Raw genomic sequence first — 27,278 nt, forward strand, 5'->3', positions numbered from 1 at the left:
CTAGAGGAGGAAAAATAACAGAGTTGGGAAGACCCATCAGTAGGCTTTGTTGGTACTCCAGGAATTCATGAGTGCCTAGATAGGAGTGAACACCACAGAAGAAAAGTGAAAATGGTGTACACAGAAGATAAATGAGTCAAGACTGCATGAAGCTGGGTAAGAGATTACATATGAGGAAGAAAGGAAGGCATTGAAAGTAACTACTAACATTGGATAAAGAGGAATGTGGGAAAAAAGGAAACAAGGAAATCAAAAGAGCCAGCGTGGGGAGGAAATAGTTTAGTATCACTTGAGTAAAATTTGAGAGGCTTGCAAAATAGGGCCAAAAGGTCCAAGTAAGTATAGAAATGGCTGACTTGGGATTAGAATAGAGACCAGGACTGAACAGATTGAGGAGTCATGTACAAAGGACAAAACAGAATTAGTAATGGAGTACTCGCCTACAAAGGCTATAAAGAGAGAATTACACTGTCATAAACTACTATGAGGATCGCATTTTGGAGCAGGAGGAATGGGAAGACAAAGATTAGAACAAATTATTAGAGTTGCAAGAATTCAGAGGAATATGAGGAAAAGAATGCAAAAGAGGCTGATTGAGAGGAAAAGTGCTAAAGAATAACAGTCTAAGAGAAATTCTATGTATCTCTATTTATAGGCATTTTATCTTTGCAGTTAAAAATATTATAAATTGTAGGCAGGAACTCTTTCTGCCCATGGGTCCTGTCCCTGTGCTTTAATAAAATCACCTTTCTGCAACAAAAAAAAGTTATAATAAATGTAGGGCCAAGAATTATTTATCTATCTTCTAGGTTTAAGTTTGGTGGGGGTCAACTTCTTCAGTCTCATCCTCTCTTCAGCAATGCTTACATTCCAGGAGTACCTCGAAGACCCAAGCTCCCTCCTCACTGAAGATCTTTGCACACAGAGTTCCTTAACTCTGCCAAGAATACTACTTCCCCCATCCTTTACAAAGTTAACTGCCTCCTGATCTGTTTTTCAAAGAGACCATGTAAGACCCCTCTTTCTCCCCAGTAAAAATTAGGTTATCTTGTTACATTTTCTTCCTTAGCTTTTCTGTGGCACTTAGTAAGTATAAAGCAATACAGGTGTGGTTATTTAATGCCTCTATCCACCATTACATTAGCTAGGTCCATGAAAGGTGATGTGTCCCGGGGCCCCTGGGTGGCTCAGTGGGTTAAGCCTCTGCCTTCGGCTCAGGTAATGATCCCAGGGTCCTGGGATCAAGCCCAGCATCCGGCTCTCTGCTCAGCAGGGAGCCTGCTTCTTCCTCTCTCTCTCTGCCTGCCTCTCTGCCTACTTGGGATCTCTGTCAAATAAATAAAATCTTAAAAAAAAAAAATAAGAAAGGTGATGTGTCCCAATTGCTCATCCCACCCCTAACATCATGAAACACAGGGGTATCTGTATATACAATAAACACAGTATCTATATACGCAATAAATCTGTGTTGGATGAATATTTCGGTAAAAACTACAAGCAAACAAGCTAAGCAGAACAAAACAGAGCACACCTGTTTATCGTTTAGAATCAGTTGTAATAGGGGCCTGCTCATCTGTAGCCAGAATCAGCAATCTGAGTTATCAGCCAAACTGCACAGTACTCCAAAACAGTATGATTATGGTAAACATCGGAGATAATTCCACAATAGATTATACCCATATTCCGTGTGTTAGTACTGAAATTCTTACTACAGATTTTTCCACAACACGTGAAAACACTACACCCTGGCTGAAAATGCTATGAAGAGCAAGTACAAAATGGGTCTGTCTGGCTCCAGGAGGTTAGGAACTCCACACCCTACCGCTGCATTAGCCTAGCTAGTATATAGGTGGTGGCTCGGGACGGATCCCTGCTGAGACAGGAGCAAATGCAATTTTTATTCCGTTCTCGAAGAAGGAAAAAGGGGGCGGAGGGGTTAGGTGGGAGACGCCAGGCTGCAACAGGGCTACTGTCATAATTTGGGAGGCCCCAACAGCTTACACTGACCTAGAGTAAGGCCACCAGATAGGGAACTAGCAGCTCCAGGTGTGGGAGATAACAAATTTTGAGACCTAAGGCCGGCCCAAGTTGCGCCGGCTTCTCCCTTGGAACAGCAGCAGCTGCTTGGGGTGGAAAGCCCGGGACCCCAGGACCGCTCGTACCTTGCTTGACTCGGGGCTCCCTGGTGCAGGCGGCAGCGGCGGGGGGCGGCCTGGACACGGACTTCTTGTTTTGGGCCTCCCCAAAAGCTCCGGCCTCGGCGGATTTGGCTCTGGAAGCAGACACTGCTGCCCGGACCGCTGCGGCTCCCGGTGCCTTGTGTTTCTTGTTCTTGCCTCCCATGTTGCAGCTCTGGCAAAGGGAGCCTCCGTCCGCGTCCCGGAACTACCGCAGCACCGCCTCCAAACGCTCTTTACATTCCCCGGGCCCCACGCCGCCAACCTGCGTCCTCCATCCGGGCTTCTCTGGCCGGGGCGGCCGCTGCCTTACAATTGGTCCGACTCACCACGGTTCCGCCTCCTCTCCGCCCTCTAAGTGTCCGCGGCGTGCCGGGCCTTCTCTCCACGCTCCCTCTTTAAGCCAGGGAGCGGGCCGCTCAGTAGTGGTCGGAAAGGAAAAGTCGGAAGAGAAGAAGTCAAGGAAGAATTCTGGGGGATGGGGTTGTATGACTAGACTACTTTTGTCTCCCAGGGGCGACAGCTGAAGCTTCCCTTGGCGTCGCTGTCGGTGCGCTCGCAGAGCATCGTGGGTAGGAGGGAGATTGGGTCTCCCAGCTCCGGAAGATGGCGGACGCTTTCGGGGATGAACTGTTCAGCGTGTTCGAGGACGACTCGACCACGGCGCCCGGAACTAAAAAAGACAAGGAGAAAGAAAAGGGGAAATGGAAGGGGCCTCCGGGGTCTGCGGAAAAGGGCGGGTAAGGAAGATGTCAGAAGGTTTTGTTCTTGTTTTTTCTTTCCTCAATGCTGAGGGGAGAAAATACAACGTTCTTTCGTAGACCATGAGCACCTGGAGTGTACATTGAGTGGCGTCGGCAAGTGTAAGGGTTTGGGAGAAAATGTTGAGGGGGGAGGAAGACTGTTGGTTTGGTGAATCGGGATTTTGGCGTTCCCCGATGTCCGCATGCAGCGTTGAGCATCTGCCACGGCAATTCCTTAACGCCTGGGTTGCTGACTACGCCGGTGTGCGCCATGAGGTAGGGAGGAGAGATGGGAGGTAAGGTATTTTTTAGGTTTGTACTCCACGATACCTGGCACAGTCTTTAAATGAGACTAATGACCAGTTCAGTAAAGGGTTAAGAAGCTTAGAAAACGTGACTTGGATTGACTTGGTACTGGCAAACAGCAGCAGGAGAAGGGAGAGAAATTTAATCTCGACGCTTTCGTTTTTTGCCCATAAAAAGAACGTGAGAGTGCCTACTACTGGGATTGTGAGGATTAAGTGAGATAATATACGATAAGCACCTAACGGGGCTTAGTACGTATACATTGTCAAAAGCTGGTTATCGTTGAGTTTACTAAGAAAATTTTTAAAGCTTATCGATTCCTAAACATATATACAGACTGATGGATAAAATTACCTTAAAGTGTACGGAATTGTTTATAGTAGAACAAGAAAAAGTTAATACGTAAATGAAAATAAGATGGTTCTAAATAAAAAAGTAAGATGATTCATTGTTTATCAACAAAATTTAATGTTGACTGGAGGAGATATCAGGAGAGTAAATGAAATTACATATGATTTTGCTCTTAAAGAATTTTTAGTCCTGATAGAACAGGCACATATTTTAAAGGTTAGTAGGTGATTGAGATAGAATAAGTTGTGTATACAGTTAATCGCTCTGCAGGTTCAGTAAAGAGATCTCTATTTGTGTTATTCATGGAGCTTACATGCAAGAGGAAATGATTTGTTACTCATGGGCAGATTTATTTTTTTACAAATTGGGCTAGAGGAAGTGTTGGCTTAGGGATAACAAGAGATAAAACTGAGAATAAAAACTGGTTTTAGATTGTGAAGGATCTTGACTATCAAGCACCTGAATTATAATTTCATTTTTAAACGCTGATAAATTAGATTTTTGTGGGGTTTTATGTTTTTTTTTTTCCGAACTTGCTGATTAGGGTAAGAAAAGTGCTAGTTTAGGAAAGTAACGTGGTAGTGGTTATCAGAGTATATTGAAAGAGGAAAGACAACAAGAATAAGAAAGTAAATTAAGGAAGCATTTTAGTTCAGTCAGTTAGGAAACCAAAAGAATCTCAAGTCAGGAGGTAGCAGAAGGAAGGAAAAAGAAAGGTGCAAAATGTTGTGAAGAAAAGTGACAAGCCTTAAGAATGGAACAGGCCAGAACCATGGAAAGGAAGTCAAAAGAGACATTTTGATCTGTATATCAGGGAGAAGAAATATAAGGAAATTTACAGGTGCTTTTAATTTGAAAATGAAATTAATTTGACTTGAGACAAAGTTATGATAGCATATCCATATAGAGGTTTCCAGGGAGCAATTTTAATTAGGTTTTGGGCAAACCTCAGAACTGAAGTATACATTTGGATGTTACATTTGGATGTACTGCTTGAGTTGGAGGTACATATGGGCAAGTACTGACGATAAGGATTAGAGAAACAGAATAGTCAGGGGTGTGAAGTGTCAGGTAAGTACTCCTACTTAAAAAAAAAAAAAAGTGGAAAAATAATCTTTTTCATTGATTTGGAAGGAGTTGGAGAGTTTGGGGGTACATTTCAGGGAAAATGAGAAAGGAGGACACGTTTGTGCCTTTTTTTTTTTTTCCCAAATGGGAATAATTAATAGTTACTATAGTTTGAATGCGCAACTGTGATGTGAAGACAATACGCAATACAAGTAATTGCCAACTTTAGTAAATACTGTGCTTCAAAATTACTAGGGTAAAATTAACTCACTTTGTCCAGTACAGCTTACCAAGTGAAAGTTTGTAAGATACAAAAGTTTTACATTTTAATTTTACTAGGAAATACATGAACATTAGAGAAGGGAAATGAATAAGAAAATATAGAACACTAGGGATTTAAGGAATTTATTTTCTAACATTTCTAGCTAGATCTGCTCTTCTAGTGGTTTTAGGAAAAAAACCCAATTTGCCTGATTCCAGCTATCACACTATGATAATTATTATTCATAACATAATATGCATGGTTCTTATCCCGCTTAGGTAACATAGGGCAAATCGTGAATTTAGAGAAACTTTTTGCGTATTTTATACTCTAGATCAAGTGGATACTTTTTAAAGAAACTTTATATTTTGAAAATTGTTAATATATGGCTGGAGTGTGGGAGAGCATGGAGAGAGAATAGTACGAAGAACTCCGTGTATCCATACCATCTTCAGTATTATCAAGTCATGGTTCTTCTATTCCTACACCGCCCCCTTTTTTTTTTTTAATAAATTGAATGCTGTTCATCATATTATTTTTCCCCAAATGTTTCAGTTGCATCTTACTGATAATAATTTTTTTCTAGCATAATTTTTTTTTTTTTAAGATTTTGTTTATTTGTTTGACAGAGAGAGAGAGAGAGAGCGTGAAAGAGGGAATACAAGCAGGGGGAGTGGGAGTGGGAGAAGCAGGCTTCCTACTGAGCAGGGAGCCCTATGTGGGGCTCCATCCCAGGATCCTGGGATTACGACCTGAGCTGAAGACAGACTCATAACCACTGAGCCATCCAAGCACACCTTTTTCTAGCATAGTTGTCATGCCATTACTATACGCCAGAAAATTTACATCAGTTCCTTAATATCATTGAATATTCAGTCCAGAATGAGAAATCCCCAGTTGTCTCAAAGGTACTTTTTTGTACTTAGTTTATGTGAATCCGGATTCAGACAAAGCTCATACACTGTTCTGGTTGGTATATCCCCGAAGTCTTATTCTACAATAGTTTCCCTCTTTTTTCCCTATGCCTTTGATGTCTTTTGGAGGGATAGCTGAGATGAAGAACCAGGTCCTCTGTCCTCTATAGTCTCTAAAACCTGAATTTGCTTTCTTATGCTGTTACACAACGAGCTCTTATATCCTTAAGTATTTACTGTTAATTGTCCTTATATCCAAAGCTTTAACTGTGTAGTATATATAATACCTGCTATGCCCCTGTAGGTGTTACACACTTAAACCGTAGTCAGAATTGAGAAGTGCTCTGAATATACAATATACACCAGCTTTTGAAAAAATGCAAACTACCCCCATTAATTTTTATCTTGATGTATACTGAATTGGTAGTATTTTTTATACATCGGATTAAATGAAATATATTAAAACTGATTTTAATACTTTTAATATGGTTAGAAATGTAAAATTACATGTGAAGTCTGCATTGTATATGTATATATTTATTGGACACCTCTGATAGAGAGTTAATAAGATTCAGTTTACATAGGAATAATTCATAGTGCTGCTTTGCACTTCAGTTGCATTACATCATGAGACATGTAGTTTTTAAGATGGGTGAGTGGGTTAAAAAAGATGAACCTTCAAATTTTCACATAATGGCTTTAGCATGCTTTGCTATTTTATTTCTGTGGTAGTTGGCAAAATGGTGATTTTTTTTTTTCTATTTTGTCCTTTCTGCATTTATTACCTCAAAGTCATCTATAAAAAAGAAAATTCTCTTATCAGCAGTTTACCCTGAAATGCAGTTCATAGACAAAAAGCAGGAAAATGCTTGATTCTTGATTGGTTTGAGGAGAAATGAGTTGTGCCCTAAGGTACTTCTCATGGTGACCAACATGGGTGTATGATTATATGTTAAGCTTTTTTTTTTTTTTTTTAAATAATTTATTTATTTATTTGACAGACAGAGATCACAAGTAGGCAGAGAGGCAGGCAGAGAGAGAGGAAGGGAAGCAGGCTCCCTGCTGAGCAGAGAGCCCGATGCGGGACTCGATCCCAGGACCCTGAGATCATGACCTGAGCCGAAGGCAGCGGCTTAACCCACTGAGCCACCCAGGCGCCCTATGTTAAGCTTTTTGATGAATGAATGGATTTTTATGATTTGGTATGTTGCACTCGTCTGCATTCTTTTTTTATCTTTTTTTTTAAAGCTTTATTGGTGTATATTTAAAGTTTCCTAAATCACTACCACAATCAAGGTAACATTTCCAAGACCTCTAAATATTTTGCATGCCTTTTTGTAGTGCATTCCTCTCTCCAGCCCTGCTTCCAGGCAACCCCTCATCTTTCTGGCACTGGAAAACAACTTGCATTTTCTAGAATTCAATTTAAATGGAATACTACAGTGTATATTCCTTTTTTTGCCTGGTTTCTCATAGTTAGTGCTTCAGAGATTCACTCAACTGAGGCATGTGTCTCCAGTTTCTCTTTTCAGTTTTATGGATATACCATATATATTTATACCTTCATGTTTTGGTGGACACTTGAGACATTTGCATTACTATTTTTGATATTCCTACCGATGAGTACTCTTTAAATTGGCCCTTGTGTTCTTCTGGCAAGCTTGGTCAGGCTTTGATAGCCTCTGTGCTTTTTGGCAAAAGATTTTCTAGACTCATAATATGCTTTTTCAGTCCAAACCTGGAATCTGATCTCTCCAAAGGGTCTCCAGTTCCTTATAGTGGAAAATGTTATTTGGTGCTTAGAGTGCTCATTGCTTCAGGATTTCATTGCTTTTAGGCCTCTAGAGTGGAATGAACTGGGGAATCACTGTTTTTAGAAAAAATAAAGTGCATACTGACATTTACAGTGTAATTAATATTACAGGGTTTTTATTTGGCTTTGATTTTGATAATTGTATGCCCTTTTTTTGTGGAAAATCTTCATACCTAATGATAATTACATATTTAAATTTTATTCTTGTAATAGTCAAAAATAACAATATATTATTGCCATTCAGAATAGAACGTTGAATAGTTTGTGGTTCTAATATGTGATTCTTTTTGTCCTTAGAAAAATACATCATACTGACGAGGAGAATACTCTTTAGTAGTTCCTTTTCTAGATGTTTGTGCTACCAATTTGATATGTATTGGGTTCATTTGTTTCAATTTATTTTCTACTTTTGAGGATTGTTAGGAATTTAATTTTTTTTTTAAAGATTTTATTTATTTATTTGACAGAGAGAGATCACAAGTAAGCAGAGAAGCAGGCAGAGAGAGGAGGAAGCAGGCTAGGCTCCCCACTGAGCAGAGAACCCGATGTGGGGCTCGATCCCAGGACCCTGAGATCATGGCCTGAGCTGAAGGCAGAGGCTTTAACCCACTGAGCCACCCAGGCGCCCCAGGAATTTAATTTTTAAGAAATTATGTAAAACATTATTTTACAATTCCAAAATCATAAGTATAAAACAGAACATCCTTGCTTTTATCTTTGTGTCTTCTGGCCTGTTTTTCTCTGCCCTTGAGTTTTGGGTTTCTTTTCATTATTTCTTTCTGAAAATACTCATGCGCATGTGCATATCTGTGTCTGCCTTCTCCACTCACTGTTACACAAAAGATGCCATATAAGAACTGTTTTTCATCATTTTTCGCTTAGCGTGATGAAACAGACATAACTCCATGTTAATATAGTAACTGTTTCTTTTTTATAGCTGCATGGTTGTAATTCCTTATGTGGATGTAATGTTTATTCTTTTAATAGATATTGGGTTATTTTCAGTTTTTTACTATTACAGGTAGCCTTGTACGTGTTTGTCTTTTTAAAAATTTGTTTATTTTAAGATTTTATTTATTTGACAGACACAGCGAGAGAGAGAACACAAGCAGGGAGAGTGGGAGAAGTAGGCTTCTGCTGAGCAGGGTGCTCAATGTGGGGTTTATCCCAGGACTTGGGGATCATGATCTGAGCTGAAGGCAGATGCTAAATGACTGAGCCACCCAGGCACCCTCCTTTTTTTTTTTTTTTTTTTAGTTTTAAATTTTTTTTTGCCATTTTTTTCTTTGGGGTAGATTTCTACAAGTGGAATTACGAGGTTAAAGAGTTAACGTATGTAATTTTGCTGGGTGTTGTCAAAGTGTCCACAGGAGATGTACCATTTTGTGTTTTCAACAGTGTGGCAGGCAGAATGGTGCCTCTCTTCTCTACCCCACAGTGGAGTCCACGTCTCAGTCCTGAGAACAATTACCAGAATTAGAAAATTAACACTGATACAGTGCTATTATCTAATCTACAAACATATTTTGCTAGTAGCATTAATATCCTGTATAAGAAAAGGATTCTGGGCGCCTGGGTGGCTCAGTGGGTTAAGCCGTTGCCTTCGGCTTGGGTCATGATCTCAGGGTCCTGGGATCGAGTCCCGCATCGGGCTCTCTGCTCAGCAGGGAGCCTGCTTCCCTTCCTCTCTCTCTGCCTGCCTCTCTGCCTACTTGTGATCTCTGTCAAATAAATAAATAAAATCTTTAAAAAAAAAAAAAAAAGAAAAGGATTCTATGTAGGATACCATGATGTGGTTGTGATGTCTATAAATAACATTTTCTTGCAGTTTCAGTAAATCAAAAACTTAGTCTTCTGGACGCTTGACTGGCTCACTTGCTAGAGTGTGCGACTCTTGATCACAGGGTTGTAAGTTCAAGCTCTGGACTGGGTGTAGAGATTACTTTTAAAAATTAAATCTTGGAAAAAAAATAAACTTATTCTTAAAGAGTAACCTTGTTATCTATGACACTTTTTATTTCCATCTTTCTGTTTAACTCAGGTGTTTAAAGTGTGCAAGTTCCCCATGTGACTGACATACCAAGCTATAAGAGAAATAAATAATTGGAGACCTAGAAGTCTAACATACAGTAATGAATAATATAGCTCTTCTGAAGGAACGTGTTCTATAAATTTAGGTTTTAAGTTTCTCAAGGTTATACAAACTAAATGTTTTTGTTTTATGGTTGTCACCATAAGTTTCCATTGTAATGGTTTTATTACATTACAGTTATATGGTTTTAATTGTAATGTTTTTTTTTTTTAAGATTTTATTTATTTATTTGACAGAGATCACAAGTAGGCAAAGAGGCAGGCAGAGAGAGAGAGGGGTAAGCAGGCTCCCCGATGCGAAGCTCTGTGAAGCTCTGTGAAGCTCTATCCCAGGACCCTGGGATCACGACCTGAGCCGAAGGCAGAGGCTTTAACCCACTGAGCCACCCAGGCACCCCACTTGTAATGGTTTTAATTGTAATGGTTTTATTGATGCTTAATAATTCAAGGATAGAATAGTAGAATGTTAGAACTGGAGAGATTAGATATCATCCAAATGTCTTACTTTACTGAGGCCCAAGGATATTGATGGCTTGTCCAAAAGAGATTCACCAAAGTAGTCAGCAGGAAACATGGGACAAGAGTGAATACCTTTCTGACTAAATTGGGAGTAATAGGATTTATAAATTTCAGGTTTTGCTAAGTGTCAAAGAAGGAACTTTGTTATGGAAAGATTGTTCAAGCATACAGATCATTACTATTTGTTACTCTTTAAAAAAAAAAAAAACTTTTCTCTTTAAGTAAAACATAAAAAGAGAAATATAGAAGTCCTTAAGCTGAATTTTCATAAAATGAACATACTGATGTAACCCTCATTTGGGAGAAAATATAAAATATTTCAGACCTCCTTCTTTTCCTCCAGAAGAAGTGACTATCCTGAAAACATACTATTTTTTTTTCTGTTTGTGAATATAATGTAAATGGAATCATTCAGAATATATGCCTTTGTGTCTGACTTTGGCTCAGCATTGTTCATGAAATTCATGATGGTACCTGTCTCAGGTTGAATGCAGAAACAGGTGTGAGCTCCAGATGTATTCTCTTAAGCCAGACATTAAAGAAATTTGTAAAAATAAAAAAACAGTGCTGCTCTTCTCATTTTGAAAATACTTACTTTTTATCAGAAGTTATTTATGGTAATATTACAGTTTTGTTATGACTTTTTTTTTAAAGATTTTATTTATTTATTTGACAGATAGAAAGATCACAAGGAGGCAGAGAGGCAGGCAGAGAGGAAGGAGGAAGCAGGCTCCCCAGCGAGCAGAGAGCCTGATGTGGGGCTCAATCCCAGGACCCTGAGACCATGACCTGAGCTGAAGGCAGAGGCTTTAACCCACTGAGCTACCCAGGCGCCCCTTGTTATGACTTTTAGAATGAAGTAAATATTTTTAAAATTCCTGATTTTAATATCTGATGTGGTAAATACCAGTAGTTATAACTACATAAGCAAAATTCTTTGAAATCTTCCATCATTTTTAAGACTTGCAAAGAATTCAGAGTTCAAAAATTTGAGAGCCACCGATTGAGTATAGCCTAATTTTCATTTTCCCTGTGAGTACTTACTTTGAGCTTATTTTCATATGCTTACTGGCCAATTGGATATCCTCTTCTGTAGAATGCCTGTTCAGGTCTTTTTTTTTTTTTTTTTTCCCTTTTTTTTTTTTTTTTTTTTTTTTATTTTTTTTTTTCACCTCTTTTTTTTTTTTTTTTTTCCCATTTATTTATTTATTTATTTTTAAATTTGTAATCTCCACCCCCATATTTTATTTAGATATATAACTTTTGTCAGTTATATGTAGTTCAGATGTCTTCTTTGTCTTGCCCCTTACTCTGTTAATGATATCTTTTGATTAAAAGAAATTCTTAGTTTTAATGCACTCCAACTTATCAGACTTAATTTTTGATTAGTAATTCTATGTCCTGTTTAGTAAAACACGAAAATATTTTTGTTTTCTAGAGGCTTTGTTGTTTTGCCTTTCATAATTAGATCTGAGATCCACATGTAATTGATTGTTTCATGTAACAAGCGTGTAGGTCAGGTTAAATTCCTATCTGGATATCTCTAGCCCACCAATACCATTTATTGTCAGTACTTTTGACCAGTGACTCCAATCACAAAAAATTATCTCTTTAATAGTAATAATTATAGGACCAGTGAAAGCGTTAAGTTTTTATTGAAGGTGCTTACGTAAATATGTTTAACATTGTTTTAATTTATATTTTTGAAAGTATGTTAATTATGTTAATGTGAGCTGTAGAATATTTTTAAAAGCAAAACTTACAAGAAAATATGAAATTTCAAAAGAGTACTGTTCAGTTTTATTAGGGTATTCTGGCTTTTAGCCAGTTTTGATTTGTAACATCTACTTGCATGACTTTCTGTAAATGATGTCTACTATATACAGAATAGTAATTTACAAAATCACCCTTAAAGTAAGAACTGATACTGCAGAATTGATTCTAAACCATTTACTTTTTAGGAAACGTTTTGATGGTAAATTGCAATCAGAGTCAACTAATACTGGAAAAACCAAGAGAGATGCAGATTTTGAGGGCACAGATGAACCCATTTTTGGAAAGAAGCCTAGGGTGGAAGAATCAGTAACCGAAGATTTAAGGTAGTATTTCCATTGTCATAAATGTTAGTAACTCTTAAATTAGATGGTTGCATGAAGTCTGGAAAGTTACTTATATGTTGCTACTTTTTTATTAAAGTGTTTGTTGAATTAAATGAAAAATGTTTTTTAGTTATATATTCATACAAAAATATAGAACATCTGTTTAGAACATCTGGGGAAATGGAAGGCAATATAGATAAGGTTTATCTTTTAATATTTTAGAACCCAATTTTGAAAAAGAATCCTGAAGCCTCATGTTTTGTTTTGTTTTTTTAAGAAAAATACCCCCACATTGCTTTTATTTGTTAATCTCCCGAGAAGAGGATCGCTGAGAGTGGAAAAAAATGGAAAGAATAAAACTGGCCCAATGGAAAGTATAAGTGAGAAGGAATATTAAGAGGAATTAGATTTTTACTGTTAAATGTTGCAGTAGAGTGGCTATGAATCTCAAGACTTCTGTCAGTGAGGGAGACCCATGGATATCTGTGACTAAAATAGCTGGTTGCTCTTCTCATTGTAGAAGTTGATACCAATTAGTTAGGTTGACCTGTTTGTTATTATGGTGAAGAATCTGCACAGCTTTGCTTCTCTCTTCTTGTATGCCATATTTTGGCTTGGTACTACTGTGAAAAATTTACTCTGTGAATTTTAAAAATCAGCTGTTGTAGCTAACAGAAGTAGCTACTATTAATGGTGGTAGATGTGTCACTGAAATATTTCAGGTGCACTGTTTTCCAAAGCCACTGGAATAGGTTACAATATAGTCGCAGTTTAAAATCCTTGTTGCTTATTGTAGTAACCCTTGGGTTTTATCCAAAGTATGATTTTTCTTCAGTTTATCCATAATCCTGTCCTTTTCAGAGTCTAAACGGAACCTAGATAAGAACTTAGGATTTTGAAGAGAATAAGGAATACTTCTATGAATTATAGCAATGTCTATATTAAGCTGATTTATTTTGTACTCTCTATCATGTGATGGTTTTTATAATCAGCTTCATGTTTTGAAGTAGTGGCAATACTTTGGAGGGAGGGGTTCTTTTTTTTTTTTTTTTTTAATTGTTACTGGAACTATGCTAACAATTTTTTTTTTTAAAGATTTCATTTATTTATTTGACAGAGAGAGATCACAAGTAGGCAGAGAGGCAGGCAGAGAGAGAGGGGGGAAGCAAGCTCCCTCCTGAGCAGAGAGCCCCATGCAGGGCCCCATCTCAGGACCCTGAGATCATGGCCTAAGCTGAAGGTAGAGGCTTAACCCACTGAGCCACCCAGGTGCCCCTGACATAATTTTTTGAATAATCCCCTTGGCATCTGTACTTTCTTTGTAAATATAGATGTTAATTGATAATTTTGAATTCTCAGCATAGATTTGAGTAATCCAAAAATTTTTTTGAATATTCTTTTTTTTAATAACTTTTTTTTAAAGATTTTACGTATTCATTTGACAGAGATCACAAGTAGGCAGAGAAGCAGGCAGAGAGAGAAGAGGAAGCAGGCTCCCTGCTGAGCAGAGAGCCCAGTGTGGGGCTCGATCCCAGGACCCTGGAATCATGACCTGAGTGAAGGCAGAGGCCCACTGAGCCACCCAGGCGCACCTGTATATTCTTAATAGTAGTTTTCTTTCCAATTTTCATACTGATGATTGGGCAGTGTCATTTTCCTTAACAGTAAAGACTAGAGGCTTATTATCTAATTACAAAAAATAATGTATTTTAACATAACTTCAATAATTTTTTTTTTTTTAAGTTTGGCAGACTTGATGCCCAGAGTCAAGGTGCAATCTGTTGAAACTGTTGAAGGGTGTACACATGAGGTAAGCACAAAGAGTATATAGGAAGTTGGTGTTATCAATGGGAGTTTGCTTTGGGCTGTCTAGTATGATCATTAGCAAGCAGTTTGGTCTTAGGGGCTTTGGAAACAATAATAGTTCCTGTGGGGTATGTAGTCCAGTGGAAAGAGCTGGGGCTTTGTATTCTAAACTGAACTCAGATCTTGACACAGCATTTTATCTAACTATAGTCTCAGATGAATTTAACCTTTTGACTTTTTTTTTTTTTTTTTAATTTTTAAATTTGGAATAATGGGATTTACCTCATGGGGTGATTGTGACGATTATAGAAGAAAATTAGTGTAAGGGACCTGGCACAGAGTAGGTGTTCAGTACACGTTCAGTCCCATACTCCTGAAGTCAAGTAGTAGTGCCATTTTACAGGTCACGTGCTTTTTCGTGTCTTGCTCTGGTTACTGGTATGTTGCAATTTCATTATTCGCCACAAGGTGGTAGTCTCTGATAGCTTTCATAACCCTTTAGAAGTAAGAATTTATAAACTATCAGGGACATAAGGGAACTGTAACACTGTTTCTTTATACTAAGCCTTCTGTCTTTACAGTTATTATTACAGGTAATTGATAAGTCTTATTAAAAGACTTTATTGAGTAAGCAGAGTAATTCCAAATTGAGAAAAATGGCTTTTGATAGACATTTAGAACCTTGTTTTTAAAATACCTCTTTTGCACTTGTTTTCATAAGTTCCTTTATGTTCCTTTAGAATAGCACTTAGCTTGGCTTTTGTAATACCCATTTGATCATTCATTCAGTACTTACGTTAGACCCTATTCAATGCTCTGGTCTTAAAAAGATGGTGAGGGAGCACAAAACTTGCTCTTAAGAGGTCAAAAGTTTTTTCTTCATAATTGTCTGCAGTCCATCCTGTTACTACTCACTTTTTGCAGCTAACTATAGCTTTTACTTCTTTAGAGGCTATCAGGTTATGTTTATAACCTTCTTTACCATGCCTGTCTGTACCTGTCACATCCACTCAAAGGAAAAGGCAATGCTAGGGAGGCTTGTTTTGCCAATGTTCTTGATTGTAACTTACCTTTCTTTCACAAAGCCTTAAATCAGTCCATTTTCCCTTGGTAGTTTCTGGCATCAAATATCTTCTCTCTTTGTTCTTTCCTATTAGCATATGAATATTCAGAAACTTCTCTTATTTTAGGTTGCTTTACAGCCAGTATGTTGGGTTTCCCCCCCATTTTGTAGTCATTATTTCAATATGTATCTTTGAGACACAGATACATTGTATTTTTCACTGATTACAAAGAGATAAAGAGTTGTGGTCCCTTTTCAGAGTTGCTTTTGAGTGCTCTGCTAGGAGAATCCCTGCTAGACTTTCTAACTTGCCATTCATTTTTAAATATGCTGCAATTAGATTTCTTCTCCATTTCTCCCAAACTGCTGTGGCAGAAGTCACCAGTGACTATGTGGGAGGTTTATTTGACTCTTGATCGTTTTGCTGGTTTTCTATTTTTCTGATTCTTTAGTGTCTTTCCTGTCATATGATAGTGTTACCCCAGACTGTTTGCAGAAAATAAAAACAAAAACTCTGATTCTCATACATGTGAAAACATAATCTATTGCTCTTTCTTCTGTTAAATCTTGCAGAAGTTAACATCTTAATTGCTCCTCAGTGATGTTCCTTATGTCATAGAATGTACCAGGGGTCCCATTCCCACATCTGCCCTCTAGGGCATAGACATGTCACCCCTCAGCCTGAGAAGTAGTGACTTGGGGGTGAATTTGAATGGTATTTGCTGGAACTTAGGCATATGTGCTAGCATGTCCCCACACATGCACAGGACTGGCTCATTATTGCAGATGGAGACAGGGAGAGATGTGAGAGGGTCACTCAGTTCATCTGATATAGCACTATAGGTTGATCATATTCGATGGGAATAATACCATGATCTGGGGTCTCGGCTTCAGATTCTAGAACCAGAAATTTGATTTTGTCAGTGTACCAAGGGTTGTGCTTTCTTGGATAGACTCACTTTGGTCATATTCATAACAGATGGAGGTATACAAAAGCATGACATTTCCTGAAATTTAGGATAAGTAGTTGTCTAACTATCAAACCAGCTGGGAATCAGAAACAACTTAGAAGTTTCTTAGAATCCTAATAAAGGAGAATATACAGTATTAAGGGAAAAGACTAATGAAAACTATTTTTTATCCTGTGGAAGTATTAATTCATTAATAAAAACACTTGATAAGTTACTTTTTCTTAATGGATGCAATACCAAATTCTAATTGTTGTTTCCTCTTTATAGTTCCATTTAGAATATCACATTTCTTTTTTTTCCCTTTTTTTTTTAAATTTTATTTTTTCAGTGTTCCAAGATTCATTTTTTTATGCACCACATGCAGTGTTGCATGCAATACATGCCCTCCTTAATACCTACCACCAGGCTCACCCAACACCCCCACTCTCCTTCCCTCCAAAACCCTGAGTTTGCTTCTCAGAGTCCACAGTCTCTCATGGTTCGTCTCCCCCTCCCAATTTCCCCAACTCATTTATCTCCTTCTCCCAATGTCCTCCGTGTTATTCCTTACGCTCCACAAGTAAGTGAAACCATATGATCATTGATTCTCTGTCCTTGACTTATTTCACTCAGCATAATCTCCTCCGGTCCCGTCCATGTTGATAAAAAAGTTGGGTATTCATCCTTTCTGATGGAGGCATAATATTCCATTGTATGTATGGACCACATCTTCTTTATCCATTCGTCTGCTGAAGGGCATCTTGGCTCTTTCCACAGTTTGGCGGCTGTGGCCATTGCTGCTATGAACATTGGGGTACATATGACCCTTCTTTTCACTACATCTGTATCTTTGGGGTAAATACCCAGTAATGCAATTGGAGGGTCATAGGGTTTTTAATTTTTTGAGGAATCCCACTGTTTTCCAAAGTGGCTGCACCAACTTGCATTCCCACCAGCTGTCTAAGAGGGTTCCCCTTTCTCCACATCCTCTCCAACACTTATTGTGTACTGTCTTGTTGATTTTGGCCATTCTAACTGGTGTAAGTTGGTATCTCAGTGTGATTTTGATTTGAAATCTCCCTGATGGCTAATGATGATGAACATTTTTTTCATGTGTCTGTCAGCCATTAGAATGTCACATTTCTTTTAGCACATTCATTTTACTGGGTATTATTCATTAGGTTTCATAATGTACTAAATTTCACTTTTCTTAATTATAATCAGGATCTACTTAGATCTTTTCAAAGTACTGCCCATGTTACTGTGATTATACAGTTGACCCTTGAGCAATGTGATTTTGAACTGCACATGTCCACTTAAAAGGTATTTTTTGATAAACACAGTACTATAAATTTGTTTTTCTCTTCCTTAGGATTTTCTTTATATTCTTTTCTCTAGCTTACATTATTGGGAGAGTATAGTATACATATAAAATATGCGTTTAACTATGTCATCAGTAAGGCCTCTGGTTAACTGTATACTAATAGGTAAGTTTTGGAGGAATCCAAAGTTACACATGGATTTTCGACATTCAGAGTGGGGCTGGGGAAAGTTGTTGCCCCAAATCCTGTCTTGTTCAAGGGTCAGCTTGGAAATTACCCCCAAGCTCTTAGTATTTCTAAGATGGGTAATCTCATGTAATACTTACTGAAATTTTGTTCATAACTGTAAATTATTTCTAATCTTTGTGTGTATTTTATTTTGCCCCTGTGGATTTATATACTAAATGGTTTGATTCTTGGGAATTTAGATACATTATGAACTGCTCTCCAGATCTTAATTTTCACTGGAGGAAAAGAAGTTTTGTTTTAGCAAATGGGGAATATCATTTTATTCCTCATAGTTTTCTTTTCGTGTAGTAACATCCCTTTTTATGTCCATTCAGCTCTTTTTAGCTTTTATTAGTATCAGGTTATAGAAAATACAAAGCTTGGATAGGCCCTAGACCTTAATAAACACAATTTCTTCAGGGAGATAAACTTAGGTGTTAATTATGTTACCATTAGATAAACGCAGGTAGAGGTTTTTTGATTATTCTCAATTTAGTACTTGTCCTTAAAGGCAGCTATTTGATTTTACAGTGTCTAAGACTGTATTGAACACTATCACTTACATTTTTCAAACTGTCATTAATTATGGAGTGTTGAATGTATCAGTTCTCCAAATAGTAAGTTGGTGATTTTTTTTTTTTTTCACATCAGGTTGCACTTCCTGCAGATGAAGATTATTTACCACTTAAACCTCGAGTTGGAAAAGCTGCAAAGGTCTGTATGCTAGACAATACAGTTTGTATAGTTTTGTGTCTCTTTTCTAAAAATCTTAAAGATAAATGCTTTCAAATGGGATTTTTTTATATTTCCCAGTGTATGTAAACCAAGAAGAAGCCTTCTGAAGTCAAATATAGTAAGAACCAAATAAGTAACAACCATGATAAAAAGAAAAAAAGAATCACGTGAAGAGATTTTTAAAAATGAAAGTAATGGTTCTCCATCTTTTTAAAGAATCAAAGGGAAGTTATCAACCTTTCTCTAGGGAAAAAAGCATGTGTACAATAAGTTATATATATAGTTTTGGGAGTTTAACAAAATTATAATGAAACTTAAACTCTGATGCTTATATTAAATGGATTTGGAAGTTTTTGTAGAACTTAAGTGATTAATGGAAATTTTCTAAGTCATATTTTCTTTAAATGAAGTAGGCAGAATGATGGAGTAAGCATGAACTCTTAGAAGTCTAGTAGATCTGTATTATTCTGTCTCTGCTGAGTGAACTTACGTGAGGGACTTAAGAGCTTCAGAGTTCCCATCTGTGAAAGGAAAGAATATCTGTTTTAGGGGTTATTGTGAAGATTTTTAATAATAATATATGGAAAATGTGTTGTACAGTGCCTACCACAAAACATGTTGTTGATAAATGGTAATGTTACTCTATAGTAACTAACATAATGTGTATATTAGCAAAGTTAAAAATTAGACCGCAGAATTAACTTCTTTGCTGTTTAGTGAAAGGTATTTTTTTACTCTTCCTAATTTTCTGTATTGGGTGGTGTATTTCCTAAATAGAATCATAAAGAAATGCTCCCAGAATGCCTCTTGGGGTTAGCATTTCTTGATTTTCAGTGTGTTCTGATAATGGTTAGATAATTTTCATGCAGATCTTATTATTTTCTTTTTATAGGAATACCCATTCATTCTTGATGCTTTTCAAAGAGAAGCCATTCAGTGTGTTGATAATAACCAGTCTGTTTTAGTATCTGCACATACATCAGCAGGAAAGACTGTATGCGCTGAGTGAGTAGCCTTTCTGTTTAAAGGAAAACCCGCGTGGCTCAGTCGGTTAATCATCTTCCTTTGGATCGAGGCCCGCATCGAGCTCCCTGCTTGTCTGGGAGCCTGCTTCTTCTTCTCCCTCTGCCTGCCCTTCCCCCTGCTTATGCTCTGTCTATTGGTCAAATAAATAAAATCTTTAAAAAAAAAAAATAAAGGAAATTTTAGGTCTGTTTATAGTTGTTTTATATATGTAGGTATTCCCCTGTTAGCTTTAATCTTATATAAACTCTTATTGGATTGACCCTTTTATTATGTAATGTAGTTCTTTATCTCTTATTATAGTCTTTGTTTTAAAGTCTGTTTTATCTGATAGAAGTATAGTTTTCCCTGCTTTCTTTTGGTTTCCATTTGCATGGAATATCCTTTTCCACTCCTTCACTTTTAGTATGTGTGTGTCCTTACACTCTGAAGTGAATCTTTTTAGGTAGCATATAGATGAGTGTAGTTTTTTTTGTTTGTTTGTTTGTTTTTTCAGGTAACATTCTTTTTTTAGCTGAGTGTAGTTTTTAATCCATTAAGCCATCTGTCTTTTTATGGGAGAATTTAGTCTGTTTACATTTAAAGTAATTACTAATAGGTGTGTACCTACTGCCATTTTGTTAATTGTTTTCTGGCTATCTTGTGCTCCTCTGTTCCATTTTTGTTCTCCTTGTGCTTTTTAAATGAAATTTTAGGGATGCCTGGGTGGCTCAGTGGGTTAAGCCGCTGCCTTCGGCTCAGGTCATGATCCCAGCGTCCTGGGATCGTGTCCCACATCGGGCTCCTTGCTCAGCAGGGAGCCTGCTTCTCCCTCTGCCTCTGCCTGCCACTCTATCTGCTTGTGCTCACTCTCGCGCTCTCTCTCTCTCTCTCTGACAAATAAATAAATAAAATCTTAAAATAAATAAATAAATAAATGAAATTTTAAAATAACTTTGTTTCTTATTTCACTGTTTAAGAGTTTAAGTTTTTCTGTTTGATTTCTGTAAAAAACACTTTTCGTTTTATTTTCAATACTCTTAATGTCTTTCCTTATTGCACTGATTGGGACATCCAGTACAATGTTGAATAGAAGTGATGAGAGGAGGACATCTTTGCCTTGTTCCTAATACTAAGTCCACCATCAGCATGCTGTTATCTGTAGGTGTTTCATAGATGCCTTTTATCAACTTGAGGATGTTCCCCTCTATTCCAAGTTTAACGTGTGTGTGTGTGCGTGTGCACGCGCATACAGAATATTTAGGTGTTGTATTTTGTCAAATGTTTTTTTTTCTGTTACTATGATGAAGACATTAATTTTCAAATAATACACAACTCTGAGATAAACCCTGCAATAAACCCTGTAGGGTTGTGATCTATATAACCTTATGAATAAACAGCAATATTGTGATTTATAAGAAATACATATTTGGTCATTGGAATGACCAAATACACATTTCATGTTTTTATTTGCTCTTCATCCACGGTTCCTGAGTCAGAGTTCCTAAAACCCTTGGAATTTCATGTGATAGAGCAAGGTTAGAGATGTCACTTTTGGATGGGGGTTGTAGCCAGGAGAACCACTTGTGTGATTAGGTTTAGAACTTTTAGTTCCATCCCCCCTCTTGCGTGACCTCCAGGGAGGATAGATGGAAGTGGCCTGGGGGTTGAATCAGCCAGTGGCCAATGACTTAGTCATGACTATGGAGTGAAACTTCTATAAAAACCCAAAAGGACTCAGGTCGGTGAACTTCCAGGTTGGGAAACATGTGCAGATGTCCCTAAATAGATGTTCCGGAAGGGTGTACTCCTGGATAGAAAGGGTATGGAAGCTCTTTGTCCTTTCCTTACATATTTCTTCATCTGGTTATTGATTTATATTCTTTAATATATTGATAAATGTTAAGTAAGTGTTTCCTGAGTTCTGTGAGCCACTCTAGCAAATTGATGTATACCAAGGAGGAAGTTGTTGGAACCTTCAGTCTGAAGCCTGTTGATCAGAAGCACAGGTAACTGGCCTGGGGCTTGCTACTGGCAATTTGGGCTGGAGGGCAGTCTTTGAGGAACTGAGTCCTTAATCTGCACAATCTGATGCTATCTCTGGGGAGTGTCAGCATTTAATTGAATTCCCAAGACACCCTGTTAGTAAGAATTGCTTGGTGTGTGAGTGGGGGAGCCCCCCACCATGTTTCTGTGGGATGTAGGAACCCCAAAAAAGTTCCTCTTGGTAGACTATTATTTGCATATATGTTCATGAAGGATATTGGTCTACAGTTTTATTGTAGTGTCTTTATCTGGTTTTGATATTAGGGTGATGTTCTTTATTTTTTTACTGATTAGTTTTCTAGCGGTCTATCAGTCATACTGATGTTCTCAAAGAACAAGTTTCTGGTTTCATTGATTTTTCTCTGTTGTTTTTTTAGTTTTCTATTTTATGATTTAGATTTAGATTTGGATTTGCAGGATTCATTTGATCTCCTTTTTCTAGTTTTTTAGGAAGGAAAGGTGAAGTCATTGATTTGAGACCTTTCTTTTACTAATACAGGCATTTAGTGGTATATATATTTAATATTGCTGTAGTTGCCCCACAGATTTTGTTTTGTGTGACTTGGTATATTTAGGAAATGCTTTTGATATGATTTCAAAATATTTTGGTATGTTTTGACGTGTTGTTTGATTCAGGTTGCTGTGTGGCATTATTTTTCTTCTTCCCGAAGAAACTCCTTTACAGTTTTTGGTTTTTTTTTTTTAAGATTTTTTATTTATTTATTTGACAGAGATCACAAGTAGGCAGAAAGGCAGGCAGAGAGAGAGGAGGAAGCAGGCTCCCCGCCGAGCAGAGAGCCCGATGCAGGGCTCGATCCCAGGACCCTGGGATCATGACCTGAGCCGAATGCAGAGGCTTTAACCCACTGAGCCACCCAGGCGCCCCTACAGTTTATGGTAGTACAAATATCCTGATGAAAAATTCTTTCAACTATTGCATGTCTTAAATACCTTTTACCTTGTCTTCATTTTTGAAAGATAGTTGCACTTAATATAGAATTCTGATTCTTTTAAGAGTACCTTTTGACTTGTATAGTTTATGACAGGAAATCCCCTTTCCTCTGCAGATAATGCATCTTTTTTACTTGGGTGCTTTAAGATTTTATCTTTATCAGTGGTTTTAAGCAGTTTATGGTGAGGCTTGTTGTAGTTTTTTCATGTAGTTTTTTCTTGTGTTTTGGATTTGTTTTTTCCTTGTTATGGCTCCTCTTCGAGGACTATAATTTGGATTACATTAGGCCACTTAAAGTTGTCTCATGATTTACTGATAGTATGTTTTTTTGTGTGTATACTATTTTGTATGTTTCATTTGGGCCTTTTCTAATGCTCTATCTTCCATTTCATTAATCTTTGCTTCTGTATTGCCTATAAGGTCATTAATCCCATTCATTGCATTTTCATCTCATACTATATTTTTCCTTGTTAAAAGTTTATCTGTGTGTGTGGTTTTTACTTTTCATTTCCCACATCTCTGCTTACTACTTAACTTTCTTCTAGCTTTTTTTTTTTCTTTTAAAGATTTTATTTACTTATTTGAGAGAGAGAGCACACGAGCATGGGGGAGGGAGAGAGGGAAGCAGACCCCCCCGCCCCAATCAGAGAGCCTGATGTGGGCTTGATCCCAGGACCCTGAGATCATGCCTGAGCCAAAGGCAGACACTTAATCGACTGAGCCACCCAGGTGTCCCTCTTCTAGTTTCTTGAACATACGGATTACTGTTACAAACTGTTCAAACGTCCTTGTTGCTGGTTTTTTCGTCTGTTACTTCTTCATCTGTTCTGATTGACTTTTCCTTTCATTATAGGTCAGTATTTTCCTGCTTCTTTGCATATTGCTCTGATGGGATGTTTGGCTGTTTTTAATTTCATTACTGTTTTGAAGCAGTTTGGTTATGATGTGACTTTACATAGTTCTTCTCAGGTTTCTTATGCTTGAGTTTGATGGCCTTCTCAGATTTGTATGTTTATTATAGTTTTCATCACATTTGAGATACTTTCACCTATTTTTTATTTGAAACATTTCTCTTCCTCCTATTCCTTGGGGACTCACTTAAACTTCTGTCATGCCACTTTAGGTTGTCTCACAGCCCACTTATACTCTGTTTCTTACTATTTTGTTTTTTGGAGTTGATTCTTCTTCACTTTGGACACCTTTTCTTGATAGGTCTTAAAGTGTAGTCATCTTTTTTCTGCAATGTCTAATCATTTTTATTTTTATCTAGTGTATTTCAAATCAGACATTGCATTTTTTATCTCCAAAAGTTTGATTTCGGTCTTTTAATATTTCCCAATGTTTAATGTTTTCTTACTACTTTGAAGACTTTCCGTTTGTCTTTGTTATTCAGAGTTTGACAGTGTTTCCATGTGTACTTCTTTTTTACTTTTTCCTGCTTTGGTTCATTGTGATTGTTGGATCTGTAGATTAATATTTTTTAAAACAAATTTAGGAAGTTTTCATTGTATTTTTTTCAAATACTTTTTTTTTTCCTCACTTTGGAATTTCCAGTGGGACACAAGGTTCTCTATTTTTTTCTTCTGTTTCTTTCTTTCAATTTGATTATTTTTGTTGATCTTTCTTCATATTTACAGACATTGTTCTGTCATCTCAAATCTGCTCTTGAGCCCATCTAGTGAATTCTTCCTTTCCGTTATACTTTTCATCCGTAGTGTTTTCATTTATTTATGTCATAGTTTCGCCTTCTCTGTTGTGATGGCCTGTTTGTTGAATAATTAGCCTCTACTTTTTTTTAAATTCTTAGAACATGGCTTCCTTCCATTTTTTTGCACGTGTTTCTGATAGCTGCATTTAAGTCTTCGTCTACTAAGTCCAACATCTGGACCCACTAAGAATTAGTTTTTCCCTGAGTATGGATCATACTTCCCTTTTTCTTTTTGTATTTTCTAATTTTTTGTTCAGAAGTAGACAGTTATTTAATATATTATAGCATCTTTATATCCTTTTCTGTTTCATACCTATTTCTTGAACTATGTATTTTACCATGTTTCGACAATTATTTATTTCACTGTTTGAGGAATATGTTTATACAGCTGTGATGAATATTATTTTTATTTCCACAAATAGGTTATAAGCCTGTCGTGGGCCAGAATTATATTTTAAACAAGGAGACTCTACCACAGTGCTAACCTTAGTTATCATTTCATGGTCTTACTTAATAGAATTTACCTTAAAAAAGAACAAAACTACTGGGGCGCCTGGGTGGCTCAGTGAGTTAAAGCCTCTGCCTTCAGCTTGGATCATAATCCCAGGGTCCTGGGATCGAGCACCACATTGGGCTCTCTGCTCAAAGGGGAGCCTGCTTCCCCCTCTCTCTCTGCCTGCCTCTCTGCCTACTTATGGTCTCTCTCTGTCAGATAGATAAAAATACAAAACTACTGTATTTCATTTTGCTAATAGTTGTGGAATATCTTTTACAAAATTAGAACCAGTCATAATTCCCCAGCAAGGAATGATTTGATAATTATTACACGTGGGGAAAGAGTACATATGGATGAACTTATTTTTGAAACTCAGAAGAACAAAATTTCATTTTCCCATATTTGCTGATTGTTTATATATGTATAAACTGATGGGCAGAGGCTCTCAACTTTTTTATAGAATCAAAAGTGTTTTACTTCCAAGAAATAGGGTAACCATCAGTAACCTATTGGTATTAGCAGTTAAGTTACATTAATTCCAATAGACCATAGTTAAATATTCTTGTTTATTTAGACCACTACATTTCATTACTTTATTAATGATTATTAATTATTACTTTAATAGCTTGCCACTAGTAAACTGAACAAGATATTCCTGTTCTGCCAAGTCTGTTTAAGATAAGTAATTAGGGGAAGTTGGGACATAATTTATATATTAATAGAATTTTAAAAATTATGTACTTTAAAGAAAAGGTTTTAGATGCTTTATTCTTAATTGGTTTCACATTTTTAGATACGCCATTGCATTGGCCTTAAGGGAAAAACAGCGTGTAATATTTACTAGCCCAATTAAGGCTCTGAGTAATCAGAAATACCGGGAAATGTATGAAGAATTTCAAGATGTTGGATTGATGACTGGAGATGTTACTATTAATCCTACAGCGTCTTGTCTTGTTATGACTACAGAGGTAATTTATATGGTGCCTCATCCAATTTTCCCTTTTAATTTTAATTAATGTATCTATGATTAGAATATATAAGGCTTTATCAGTTGCTCTGTATAGATAAAATGTAATACTTTATTTTCTGAGAGCTTTAGTAATTCCATAAATTTAGTTGTAAATTACTAATCCTGTTTTTTGTCATATGACATAGATAGAATTTTTTCCCAAATATTTTTAAAGACTTATTGTCAGTGACATGGAAATACATTGACAGTTCTGCATATAGTTTCATGTAAGTAGGGGCTTTTCCTTCCATGTGATATTTTTTTGCATTTTAGTTGATAACAAATACATAAATAACTTTTTGAAAATGTCCAGGTAAGTTAAACTTCTTCCCATAGTCATAGTTAAATTTTACTTAAATACTTAAAATATCTTATGTTTTGAACACAGTTAGCTGTCTTGGCTATACCAAGTACTTTTATACATTCTTGAATTATATCCCTGCATTTTATAAGGACATGGTACTGTGGAGAACATAAATTAACTTCTGGCCTGCAGAGCCAGCCAAAAGCATTGCTAACTTTTCATTTTGGTGCCCAAAGTAAGTTTCCGTTCCCAAAATTTCTTTCCATACATAGATTTTCTTTAAGTCAAAAGTCAGGATATGGTTGCCAGAAAGTATCCATGTTGTGAGAGGAAGTAGAAAAAAATCAGTGAACAGTATAAAGTACCATATGTTGAATAGAAGATAATTTTAAGTTACTCTCATACCCTAGATAGTGTGGATCTTGTGATGAGTGTTATATGTACAGTGAAGTGGCTTCATACTTAAGATATATGTAGATAGAGGGGATAATAATTCTCTCCATGAATTGTGCCTGAATACTAACTGTTGAGAAGTCATTTATATTGGTTTCATGAGAGACTATTATTTGATTTATGAGATATATTTAAGATAAGTAACCTAAATTATTTTAATATTTCCATTAAAGCATTTCCAAAATTCCTCATTAGAGAGAACTGCCAAATTTTGCCAAATTGTTTATATTTTTTTAGATTTTAAGAAGCATGCTCTACAGAGGTTCGGAAGTTATGCGAGAAGTAGCGTGGGTCATATTTGATGAAATTCATTACATGAGAGATTCAGGTATGTTTTCCTGTGTTGCTGAGATGTATGCCATATATTTTCCTTCATAAGGGCATTGGGAATTTTGAGTAAGTAGTTGTTAAATTTTGCTTTCACTATTCATGTGGCTAGAGTTCTAATAAACTAAATTGTGGGTAACGTGGTACAGTATTTCTGATGGGTTTTTAACCAGCTTCTGATGGGTTTTTAACTTCAGCTTCTTTAACTTCAGCTTCTTTTAACTAGTAACTCTGGGTGTGAAAATGCAAATTTATAATAAACAATTAGAACTGAGACTAGTTTAATTTTTTTTAATTGTTTTTTTAAAAGATTAATTTTTTTATTTGGAAGAGAGAGAGAGCATTAGCAAGCAGGGTAGCGGGAAAGAGGCAGGTTCCCCACTTAGCAGGGAGCCTGACGCTGGGCTCAGTCTGGGATCCGGAGATAATGACCTGAGCCCAAGGCAGACAGCTAACCAACTGAGCCACCCAGGCACCCTTAAGCTGGTTGGATTTTAATAGAGAACTCTCCAAATAAGTAAAATAAGTGTTAAG

At 36.8% G+C, this 27,278-nt stretch overlaps 2 protein-coding genes across 4 annotated transcripts in view; one reads left to right on the plus strand and one right to left on the minus strand.

The window, feature by feature from the left end:
* Positions 1-2,446, minus strand: part of LOC111156941 (DExH-box helicase 29) — a 52,335-nt gene extending 49,889 nt beyond the window's left edge. For 2 of the 3 annotated variants that reach the window (XM_022518103.1, XM_022518102.1), the window contains exon 1: positions 2,163-2,446. In XM_022518103.1, the coding sequence (XP_022373811.1) occupies positions 2,163-2,343 (181 nt within the window). In that variant the 5' untranslated portion in view covers positions 2,344-2,446. The remainder of the gene's footprint in view (positions 1-2,162) is intronic. The other variant, XM_022518104.1, reaches the window with a different exon arrangement.
* A 78-nt stretch (positions 2,447-2,524) lies between these two features.
* The window catches only part of LOC111156866 (Ski2 like RNA helicase 2), a 111,536-nt gene continuing 86,782 nt past the window's right edge, over positions 2,525-27,278 (plus strand). Inside the window, exons 1-7 of the mRNA XM_022517971.1 lie at positions 2,525-2,917; positions 12,206-12,343; positions 14,087-14,153; positions 18,364-18,426; positions 19,340-19,452; positions 25,445-25,619; positions 26,655-26,745. Of these exons, the coding sequence (XP_022373679.1) occupies positions 2,784-2,917; positions 12,206-12,343; positions 14,087-14,153; positions 18,364-18,426; positions 19,340-19,452; positions 25,445-25,619; positions 26,655-26,745 (781 nt within the window). The 5' untranslated portion in view covers positions 2,525-2,783. The remainder of the gene's footprint in view (positions 2,918-12,205; positions 12,344-14,086; positions 14,154-18,363; positions 18,427-19,339; positions 19,453-25,444; positions 25,620-26,654; positions 26,746-27,278) is intronic.

This window comes from Enhydra lutris, unplaced genomic scaffold, assembly GCF_002288905.1.
Source record: "Enhydra lutris kenyoni isolate GAN:26980312 unplaced genomic scaffold, ASM228890v2 scaffoldscaffold50, whole genome shotgun sequence".
NCBI lineage: Eukaryota > Metazoa > Chordata > Mammalia > Carnivora > Mustelidae > Enhydra > Enhydra lutris.